We start from the raw sequence: 12,018 nt of genomic DNA, 5'->3' as shown, positions 1-12,018 counted from the left end.
ACAGAGACCGTGGAGGGGTCGAGAGAGGTGGTAGTGAGGTAGAGCTGGGTGTCGTCAGCGTACATGTGGAAACTGACGCTGTGTTTTCAGATGATGTCGCCAAGGGGCAGCATGTAGATGAGAAATAGGAGGGGGCCAAGGATAGATCCTTGGGGGACACCAGAGGTAACGATGTGGGAGCGGGAAGAGAAGCCGTTGCAGGTGATTCTCTGGCTCCGACGGGATGGAACCAGGTGAGGGCAGCCCCACCCAGCCCACTCAGTGATGGGTTTCCCAATATGACGAGTCTGGCAGTGAATAAAAGGTTTCAGAAGGATTTTGTTTCCACCCACTTGATTCATGCTGGCCGTTCCTGACATGTGTTAAACTCTTACCCGGTTTTCATCGTAAATGACCTGGACCACGCTGCGATGTCTCTGCTCACTGGGAGGTGGGGAAACCGCATTCTCGAGTTCTGTCGGCTTGGCAGCTTCCGCTTCAAGCTGTTGCTGTCAAATTACAAACACATAACCTTAAAATTAGAGGTGGGCCATTTAGGAGTGAAATCAGGAAGCACTTCTTCACACAACGGTTAGTGGGAATCTGGAACTCACTCCCCCAAAAGGCTGTGGATGCTGAGGGTCAATTGGAGCTTTCAAGACTGAGATCGATCGATTGTTTTGTTGAGTAACAGTATCGAGGGATATGGAACAAAGGCGGGTAAATGGAGTTAAGGTGCTGATCAGCCGTGATCTAATTGAATGGCGGAACAGGCTCGAGGGGCTGAATGGTCTTCTCCTGTTCCTAGCTCCCACCTTTTTCTTTTAATAACCATCCGGTCCTGGCTATTTGTCTATCTTAACTCTCATTATTTTCTCCATTACCATTTTCTAATATTAAATCCACTAAGGAGTACTAGCAACAGGTGCAAAACATACTTGGATTTTCAACAAGAACCCTGGAAAGGTTACAGAACCACATCACTATTATCAGGTGTAGTTAGAATCGAGTGTCTCTCATTAATCTACTGATACAGCCAAAATTCCAAAATATAAGTGAAACACGGCACCAGCTGCAGCAGACCCTCTGTATTTCATTTCGTTACACATTTAGTAATCCAAAATATATTTCTTGACTTGTGAATTACAGGGCACTGCAGAATAAATCACACCGTACATTTACTTCCGGTGTTTGAAAAGCGACTGTGCAAAGTTCTTGGGTTCCCGGGGCTGAGTGTTTCACTGCGCCGTCCAATGTCCATCTCACTCATTGTATTTTCAGCATTCTAAGGTTACAGGAGCGATTCAATTCTGAGCCAGTTTAACACCGGATGTCACTATTCAGCAGCAGGCAGGTGTGGAACTAACGCCATATGCTGTGCAATCACCCACTTCATTCTACATTACCAGCTCCTGCAGTTAAATTTAAATAGTATTAAAATACACACTGTCATTTGGACTTCTGGACTGATAGAATCTTAACCCTTTACCATATATCTTCTTAAAAAGCACCGCAATACAACAGGAGTGTGATGCAGTGAAAAGAAGCAGTGTGAATGGGACAGGCAGCTAACCTTCACTGATAGATGCACTGTAACCGTCTCCGAATACTGGCAGACCAAACACAACAGGCAATACCTGATCATCAATCATTCCCTACAGTGATGGGGATAACTTACAGGACGTTGTACAGCAGTATTTTGCGGTGCAATTACGACATCCCACCATGTAGAAGGTGAAACAATAATGAACAGTTTCACTGAACGCTGTGTCCACCTCCTCAGAGACAGGTAGAAGCAAGCAGGTATCTCACGGCTCGTGGGATAATAGAAACATAGAAGATAGGAGCAGAAGTAGGCCATTCGGCCCCTCGAGCCTGCTCCGCCATTCAATGAGATCATGGCTGATCATCCAAATTCAGTACCCTGTTCCTGCCTTCACTCCATATCCCTTGATCCCTTTAGCCTTAAGAAATATATCCAACTCCTTCTTGAATATATTTAATGAATTGGCCTCTACTGCCTTCTGTGGTAGAGAATTCCACAGGTTCACCACTCTCTGGGTGAAGAAATTCCTCCTCATCTCTGTCCTAAATGGCTTACCCTTTATCCTTAGGCTGTGACCCCTGGTTCTGGACTCCCCGACCATCGGGAACATCCTTCCTGCATCTAGTCTGTCCAGTCCTGTTAGAATTTTATAAGTTTCAATGAGATCCCCTCTCATTCTTCTAAACTCCAGCGAGTACAAGCCCAATCGACACAATCTCTCCTCATACGTCATTCCTGCCATCCCAGGTATCAGCCTGGTGAATCTTCGCTGCACTCCTTCCATGGCAAGAACATCCTTCCTCAGATAAGGTGACCAAAACTGCACACAATACTCAAGATTATTAACCCCTTAGAAACACAGCTCCAACACCACTATTTCTGCTTTCTAATTTTTGTAGATTTAGTGACACTTTCTACAAAGTTGAACTATTTCAACAGCACAATCAGTCAAACACATCACTGCACTCAACGGTGCACAAACCAAGTCATCAGCAGAATGGACAGAGTGTTTCACACAAAGCAGAGAGCGACTCGCTGTGCACTGTCCATCTCACTGTGTTGTGGGCTCGGCTCTCAGCCCAGTGTCACGGGGTCGTGCTCAGTACACAAAGGTACGTCTGAAATTGAAATGTTAATCTACCTCCTTGATATTTATTCCCATGAAGAGGAGAGCAGTGCCAGTTTGCAGTGACTGGCCCTTCGCATTATGTACCCAACAGTTTCACAAATTCCATCTCACTACAAGCTCATCTCAGGAAATGAGTCACCGTGATATTCAGAACCATTTTTTTAAATTTCAGGACCATCAGAGATTTAGGGCTGGATTTTGTCATGGGGCGGGCTGGGGTCGTGTCATCCGCTTTTCGTGTTATCCACCTGATTCCAAATCGATGTGGGAGATTGATGCGATTTTCACCTAATTGGGCAACTGAGTTCCAGCGTGTGGGAACCCACGGCCCAATTCGTTTTTTCAGTCTGAAACTCACCTCCGATGACATCATCATTGCTGCTGCATTTAAGGTCTGCAAGAAGCCTTGCTTCTTCTGCAGACTGCCAACCTTTTGGCCTTTGTTGTGAAAGGGACCTCGAGCCAAAATGAGCAGCGGGAGACCTAGGTCTGCTCCCAGATTTGATGACGTCGCCCTGCAAGCTTTGGTGGAGGGAGCAAGAGCCAATAAGGAGGTGTTTTTCCCTTCTTCAGGGAGGAAGAAGCCTCCCCAGCAGACCAAGGCTGTGTGGATCCAGGTGGCCCAGGAGATGAACTCTTTGTCGATAACCCGCAGAACCTGGCTCCAGTGCAGGAAGAGGTTTCATGACCTTCTGCGCACTGGAAAAGTGAGTATGAAGTTCCCATCACCCTCAATCTGATTCCCATTGCCTCTCCTCACCAGCACTCAGCTTTAGCAACCTCTTCCTCCACATCCCACTTAACATTGACATCCCTGCACCCTTACCCATTCCCTCTCTCTCTATAGCCACATTCACCTAACTATTCGACTATGCAGCCCTCACACTCCCTATCACTGTGATGCTATGAAAACAACTTACAACACACAGGGAAGGCCCTTGGTCTTGCCACCTCACTCCATCTTTGTCTCCTTCTAACCATCAATGATATGGATTCTCTACACTCACTCCTTCATTCTCACTCAAACTCCACTTGTCTTCCTCATTGCAGGAAAAGAGAGCTCGCAATAAGAGGGAAAGAGCGAGGACAGGAGGAGGGCCACCCTCAGTAGCCCAGCTCACCCCCTGGGAGGAGGCGGTCCTGGAGATCGTGGGACTCGAGGACGATGTGCAAGTGGGGGACGGACAGACAGGTGCATCAGAGAAAGCTGGTGACAGAATAGTTTTTCATCTCTCTCATTGACATTGCATGAGTCACTGATAATGATTCTGAAGCTCTAACAGATGGACTAATGATCATCTGCAATATGCAATGTGCATGTAACCTTGGCCTCACAGGACCATCGCAAGCACCCGTCCCCACTATCCAGGAGAAACAGCCTGAGCCTCCAGACTCCTCAGAGGAAGCTGCAATCTCTGAGGGAGCAGCGCCAGCAGAATTCAGCCAACCCAGCACCAGCGCAGACACTCACTCCTCGGTGGGACCATTGCGAGATAGAGTAGTGTTGTCACCTGGTGGATCACAGCTCACAAGTGAGCATCTGCAGATTGTGGAGACAGGGACAGCAGTGGAGAGTCCTAGTCGGAGGGCACAGCTCTCCCAGCTCGGCTCAGCTACATATCACCCCTCTGCTTCTGGGTCCATCCAGAAGAACAGCGGTGCTGGAACTCCAGGAACAGGTGCAGGAGTCTCTGGCAGGTTTTGTCTCCAGGGTAGCTGCGAGTGTGGAGCGAATGGAGGAGTCCCTCGCTAACATGAGCAGAGTCTTTGTGGAGGCGTTGGCGCATGAACGCAGCACCACGGAAAGGATGGCAACCTCCGTGTAAAGGATGGCTACAGTAGACGAGGGGATGGCTACGGCCATGGAGGAGCTAAGTCGCCAGAGTGTAGAAAACATGATGAGTATTCAGAATAGACGGATATCTCTGGAGGAGCGATGGTCAGCTACTGAAGAGAGAAACCAGGCCTTCATAGAAGTCCTTCTGAGTAGGACTGCCTTTGCAGATGAGGGTCCCCATGGCCCCCCTGATGTGCAGCAAGGTGCTCTCAAGCCACTTGCAAGCACTGAGGGGGACCTGACCTATGAGAGGGATGTTGGTGGCAGAGAACAAGGAAGTGGGGGCTCCTCTCCAAGTGCTCACACTTCCATGCCACTGCCAAGTCCTCGGTCAGAGCCCCACCAGAGTCCCCACCCAATTGAGATCGGCGTCTCAACCCCTGCACAGCCGCAGGAGCAGCAGACTGTTGCCGAGCCCTCACAGGTTCGCCACCCCAGAGGACGCCCGCCAAAGGTGTCGAGACAGGAGCACCAAGAAAGTGAGCAAGGGGCCTCCACATCTGCTGATGCCAAGGGGGAACCTGCACGTAGGAGCCCGCGTAAGAGAAAGATACTGCACAAATAGTCACAAGGGTAGTCACTTGGGTGAAACGTGATGTTTAATGTTGAAAAGCCATCAGTTGGTTATTGTAAATAAAAATTATGATGGCAACTGTTGCAGTTGTGGCGTGCGACATTTCGCTAATGGGACTTCCACATTGAGGGCCTAGGTTTACTTGCAATTGTCAGTATGGTGGTCAGAGTGCTAGGAATCCGCTAGTTCTTGGCCATTGTCGATGCTCTGGTAAGAAGCTGCGAGGCAAAAGTGCTTGATTGGCTAGGCTAAGCAAATCTGGCCAAGATGAGGGCATTCCTTGCATCCCAGGGAGCAATGTTCTCGCGTACTGCTGCTGCTGGTTGATGGGCCTCTGCAAGCTGGTCGTGGTCACTCTCCTCCTCCTCCTCCTCCTCATCATCTGAGGAGGCTATGTGAGGAGCCACTTGGTCCTCAGGAATCTGCAAGCCACGACGCTGTGCCATGTTGTGAAGTGCACAGCAAACCACGACGATTCTGGAGACCCTGGCTGCTGAGTACTGCAGGGCTCCACCTGATCTATCCAGGCATCTGAATTGCATCTTCAGCAAGCCGATGGTTTGCTCGATAATGGATCTGGTGGAAATGTGGCTGTAGTTGTAGCGCTCCTCAGCTTCGTTGGATGGGCTCCTCAACGGCGTCATTATCCACGTCCTCAGGGGATAGCCCTTGTCTCCAAGTAGCCATCTGTTAAGTTGGTCTGGCGGACTGAAGAGCGAAGGCACATTAGACTGGCGCAGTATGAAGGAGTCATGGCAACTGCCAGGGTAACTTGGCACAAACATGCAAAATTTCCTTCTTGTGGTCACACACCAGCTGTACATTGAGGGAGTGGAAGCCCTTGCGGTTGACAAAAATACCTGGATTGCGAAGGGGTGCCTTATGGGCCACATGTGTGCAGTCAACGACGCCCTGCACCCTTGGAAAGCCTGCCAGATTAGCAAATCCAACCGCACGCACCCTGACACTTGCTTGATCCTTGGAGAAATGGATGTGATTGTGCGCGATGGCAAAGAGGGCATCGGTTACCTGCATGATGCAAGTGTGTGTGGCCACCTGGGAGATGCCGCTGATGTCTGCTGCTGATCCCTGGAATGAGCCTGAGGCAAAAAAGTTGAGTGCGGTGGCCACTGGTAAGGGGTGTCCACCTGGTCCTCTGGGCAGCAGGTCTTGCTGCAGCATTGCGCAAATGTCAGTCACTACCTCTCACGAAAGTCGGAGCCGCCTTTGGCACTGCTGCTCAGTCATGTTGAGGTAGCTGACCCTGTGTCTGTAGACCCTGTTTGGGGGCTATCTCCTGCGCCGACGGGCTTCCAGGCGCTGGCCCCTTCTGGCCTGAGCAGCTTCAGGTGGGTGAGCAGCAGCCTGGCGCTCCTGCTGTTGCTGCTGCTGTTGTTCATGGTTCTGCTGCTGCCGCGGCTGGTCTTCGCCCTCATCTGATGTCCAGGAGGAAAGGAAATAAATGGTTCCCATGCTTCTGGTAGATGCCTCAGTTGAGGAAGCGCTCAGTCAAGGTGGGGAGAGGGGTTTCCTGGGAGGTCACACTGAAGATGGGTGTCAGGCTCCAAACTTCCACAGCTGTGGTTTTGCCTGCTAAAAGTTCCCCCAGACCTGAGACTACAAAGTCCTGCCACCTGCAAATGATGGCTGATCAAATCTCCTATTTAATGGTGGAGCTGCAGCTGATAGTCAGCAATCCAATTGTGCTCCCGCCAGGTTTCACCGTCGTGTTTCAGAGGAGGCGTGCATCATGTGGGAAAAGTGTTGAAATCAGAAAGGCCTCTCAAAATGGGATTATAGGGGCAATTCAGTGGTTGTTAAGGGCCTTAAGGGCCTATCCCACCTCTTGGAGGCGGGGTCGGGCCCGCCCGCTACTTTTTGCAATTTTAACACCCCACACGCCTCCATTCCCGCCTCCTCGGGCCTGGCAAAATCCAGCCCTTAGTATACAATATTAACTGTATTTAGAACATAATGAAAAAGTTTAAATCCTGCGCTGATCAATGGAGGGATTGGCGCTCTCAGCCATGTTTGTACAAGCTTGTGTCGCTCTAGATAACGAGCCCAGCGCCTTGCCCCTCCCCCGCACGGCACTTCACATTACCTGCTTCTTCTTCAGTTTGGTAATTTGCTGTTCGACCATTGAAATCTCCCTGTCCACCCGGTCCATACTCTGAATGAGCTCCTCCTTCGACAGGCCAGTGGGCACCATATCGGCCTCCAGGTCACGCTGCTGTGACAAGCCGACGGGCGACAGAGCTTCGACGCTGCTGGAGCCACATCGCTCCTGAAAGCACAGACAAAATAGCTCAGACACGGTCCATCCTGAAAATTCCCCCTTTACCAACAGCCACTAACTGTGTACCGGACTAATCCCTATACAGCGGGGTAATAATCCACACCCTGTACACCGGGGGGTAATAATCCACACCCTAGACACCGGGGGTAATAACCCACACCATATACACCGGGAGTATTAATCCACACCCTATACACCGGGGTAATAATCCACACCCTATACACCGGGGGTAATAATCCACACCCTGTACACCGGGGGGTAATAATCCACACCCTAGACACCGGGGGTAATAATCCACACCCTATACACCGGGGGTATTAATCCACACCCTATACACCGGGGTAATAATCCACGCCTTATACAGCGGGGTAATAATCCACACCCTGTACACCGGGGGTAATAATCCACACCCTATACACCGGGGGTAATAATTCACACCCTATACACCAGGGATAATAATCCACACCCTATACACCGGGGGGGGGGTAATAATCCACACCCTGTACACCGGGGGTAATAATCCACACCCTATACACCGGGGGGTAATAACCCACACCCTATACACCGGGGGTAATAATCCACACCCTATACACCGGGGTAATAATCCACGCCTTATACACCGGGGTAATAATCGACACCCTGTACACCGGGGTAATAATCCACACCCTGTACACCGGGGTAATAATCCACACCCTGTACACCAGGGTAATAATCGACACCCTGTACACCGGGGTAATAATCCACACCCTGTACACCGGGGTAATAATCCACACCCTATACACCGGGGTAATAATCCACACCCTATACACCGGGGGTAATAATCCACACCCTATACACCGGGGGTAATAATCCACACCCTATACACCGGGGGTAATAATCCACACCCTATACACCGGGGGTAATAATCCACACCCTATACACCGGGGGTAATAATCCACACCCTATACACCGGGGGTAATAATCCACACCCTATACACCGGGGGTAATAATCCACACCTATACACTGCAGTAATAATCCACATCCTATACACCGGGGGTAGCAATCCACACCCTGTACACCGGGGGTAATAATCCACACCCTATACACCGGGGGTAATAATTCACACCCTGTACACCAGGGGTAATAATCCACACCCTATACACCGGGGGGGCTAATAATCCACACCCTGTACACCGGGGGTAACAATCCACACCCTGTACACCGGGGGTTAATAATCCACACCCTATACACCAGGGGTAATAATCCACACCCTATACACCGGGGGTAATAATCCACACCCTATACACCAGGAGTAATATTCCACACCTATTACACCAGGAGTAATAATCCACACCCTATACACTGCAGTAATAATCCACACCCTGTAAAGCGGGGTAATAATATACACCCTATATACCGGGGGTAATAATCCACACCCTATACACCGGGGGTAATAATCCACACACTATACACTGGGGGTAATAATCCACACCCTGTACACCGGGGGTAATAATCCACACCCTATACACCGGGTGTAATAATCCACACCCTATACACCGGGGTTAATAATCCACACCCTATACACCAGGGGTAATAATCCACACCCTATACACCGGGGGTAATAATCCACACCTATACACTGCAGTAATAATCCACATCCTATACACCGGGGGTAGCAATCCACACCCTGTACACCGGGGGTAATAATCCACACCCTATACACCGGGGGTAATAATTCACACCCTATACACCAGGGGTAATAATCCACACCCTATACACCGGGGGGAGTAATAATCCACACCCAGTACACCGGGGGTAATAATCCACACCCTGTACACCGGGGGTAACAATCCACACCCTGTACACCGGGGGGTAATAATCCACACCCTATACACCAGGGGTAATAATCCACACCCTATACACCAGGGGTAATAATCCACACCCTGTACACCAGGGGTAATAATCCACACTCTATACACCGGGGTAATAATCCACACCCTATACACCGGGGGTAATAATCCACACCCTATACACCAGGAGTAATATTCCACACCTATTACACCAGGAGTAATAATCCACACCCTATACACTGCAGTAATAATCCACACCCTGTAAAGCGGGGTAATAATATACACCCTATATACCGGGGGTAATAATCCACACCCTATACACCGGGGGTAATAATCCACACCCTGTACACCGGGATAATAATCCACACCCTGTACACCGGGGGTAATAATCCACACCCTGTACACCGGGGGTAATAATCCACACCCTGTACACCGGGGGTAATAATCCGCACCCTGTACACCAGGGGTAATAATCCGCACCCTGTACACCGGGGGTAATAATCCACACCCTATACACCGGGGTAATAATCCACACCCTATACACCGGGGGTAATAATCCACACCCTATACACCGGGAGTAATAATCCACACTCTGTACACCGGGGTAATAATCCACACCCTGTACACCGGGGCTAATAATCCACACACTGTACACTAGGGGGTAATAATCCACACCCTATACACCGGGGTAATAAATAACACCCTGTACACCAGGAGTAATAATCCACACCCTATACACCGGGGGTAATAATCCACACCTATACACCGCAGTAATAATCCACACCCTATACACCGGGGGTAGCAATCCACACCCTGTACACCGGGGGTAATAATCCACACCCTATACACGGGGGTAATAATCCACACCCTATACACCAGGGGTAATAATCCACACCCTATACACCGGGGGGGGGGGGTAATAATCCACACCCTATACACCGGGGGTAATAATCCACACCCTGTAGACCGAGGGTAATAATCCACACCCTGTACACCGGGGGTAACAATCCACACCCTGTACACCGGGGGGTAATAATCCACACCCTATACACCAGGGGTAATAATCCACATCCTATACCCCAGGGGTAATAATCCACACCCTGTACACCAGGGGTAATAATCCACACTCTATACACCGGGGTAATAATCCACACCCTATACACCGGGGGTAATAATCCACACCCTATACACCACGGGTAATAATCCACACCCTGTACACCGGGGGTAATAATCCAGACCCTGTACAATGGGGGTAATAATCCAGACCCTGTACACCGGGGGTAATAATCCCTACCCTGTACACCGGGTGTAATAATCCCTACCCTGTACACCGGGGGTAATAATCCACACCCTGTACACCGGGGGTAATAATCCCTACCCTGTACACCGGGGGTAATAATCCACACCATGTACACCGGGGGTAATAATCCACACCCTATACACCGGGGTAATAATCCACACCCTGTACACCGGGGGTAATAATCCAGACCCTGTACACCGGGGGTAATAATCCAGACCCTGTACAATGGGGGTAATAATCCAGACCCTGTACACCGGGGGTAATAATCCCTACCCTGTACACCGGGTGTAATAATCCCTACCCTGTACACCGGGGGTAATAATCCACACCCTGTACACCGGGGGTAATAATCCCTACCCTGTACACCGGGGGTAATAATCCACACCCTATACACCAGGGGTAATAATCAACACCCTGTACACCGGGGGTAATAATCAACACCCTGTACACCGGGGGTAATAATCCCTACCCTGTACACCGGGGGTAATAATCCACACCCTGTACACCGGGGTAATAATCCACACCCTGTACACCGGGGGTAATAATCCACACCCTATACACAGGGGTAATAATCCACACCCTGTACACCAGGGGTAATAATCCACACTCTATACACCGAGGGTAATAATCCACACCCTATACACCGGGGTAATAATCCACACCCTATACACCGGGGTAATAATCCACACCCTATACACCGGGGTAATACTCCACAGCCTATACACCGGGGGTAATAATCCACACCCTATACACCGGGGTAATAATCCACACCCTATACACCAGGAGTAATAATCCACACCCTATACACCGGGGTAATAATCCACACCCTATGCACCGGGGTAATAATCCACACCCTATACACCGGGGGTAATAATTCACACCCTATACACCGGGGTAATAATCCACACCCTATGCACCGGGATAATAATCCACACCCTATACACCGGGGGTAATAATCCACACCCTATACACCCAGAGTGAGTAACTGGGACCACATCAGAGGCCGAGAGTGAGTAACTGGGACCACATCAGAGGCCGAGAGTGAGTAACTGGGGCCACATCAGAGGCCGAGAGTGAGTAACTGGGACCACATCAGAGGCCGAGAGTGAGTAACTGGGACCACATCAGAGGCCGAGAGTGAGTAACTGGGACCACATCAGAGGCTGAGAGTGAGTAACTGGGACCACATCAGAGGCTGAGAGTGAGTAACTGGGACCACATCAGAGGCCGAGAGTGAGTAACTGGGACCACATCAGAGGCCGAGAGTGAGTAACTGGGACCACATCAGAGGCCGAGAGTGAGTAACTGGGACCACATCAGAGGCCGAGAGTGAGTAACTGGGACCACATCAGTGGCTCCGGGGATACGTGGGGGAAGAAGGAAAGGTTTAATTTGCTGAAATGTGAAATGTGAGGGGCGGCTTTGCGGAAAGTGCAGGTGAACTGTGGGCACTAATGTGCTTCCTCGGCACATGATGCTTAATTCATCTGCAAGAAAAATGCAGCGTGCACAGCTCGCTGACAG

The 12,018-nt window shown here is 50.2% G+C and overlaps 1 protein-coding gene across 1 annotated transcript in view; it reads right to left on the bottom strand.

Moving 5' to 3' along the window:
- Nucleotides 1–12,018, bottom strand: part of ncor2 (nuclear receptor corepressor 2) — a 345,327-nt gene that overhangs the window by 213,983 nt on the left and 119,326 nt on the right. The window contains 2 exon segments of the mRNA XM_086011816.1: nucleotides 375–488; nucleotides 7,170–7,352. Of these exon segments, the coding sequence (XP_085867942.1) occupies nucleotides 375–488; nucleotides 7,170–7,352 (297 nt within the window).

This window comes from Somniosus microcephalus, chromosome 19 (assembly GCF_052327205.1).
Source record: "Somniosus microcephalus isolate GS21.2 chromosome 19, FLI_Smic_1.0, whole genome shotgun sequence".
Lineage (NCBI taxonomy): Eukaryota > Metazoa > Chordata > Chondrichthyes > Squaliformes > Somniosidae > Somniosus > Somniosus microcephalus.
Note: the sequence above shows the minus strand (reverse complement) of the source record. Positions and strands in the feature narration are given on the sequence as shown.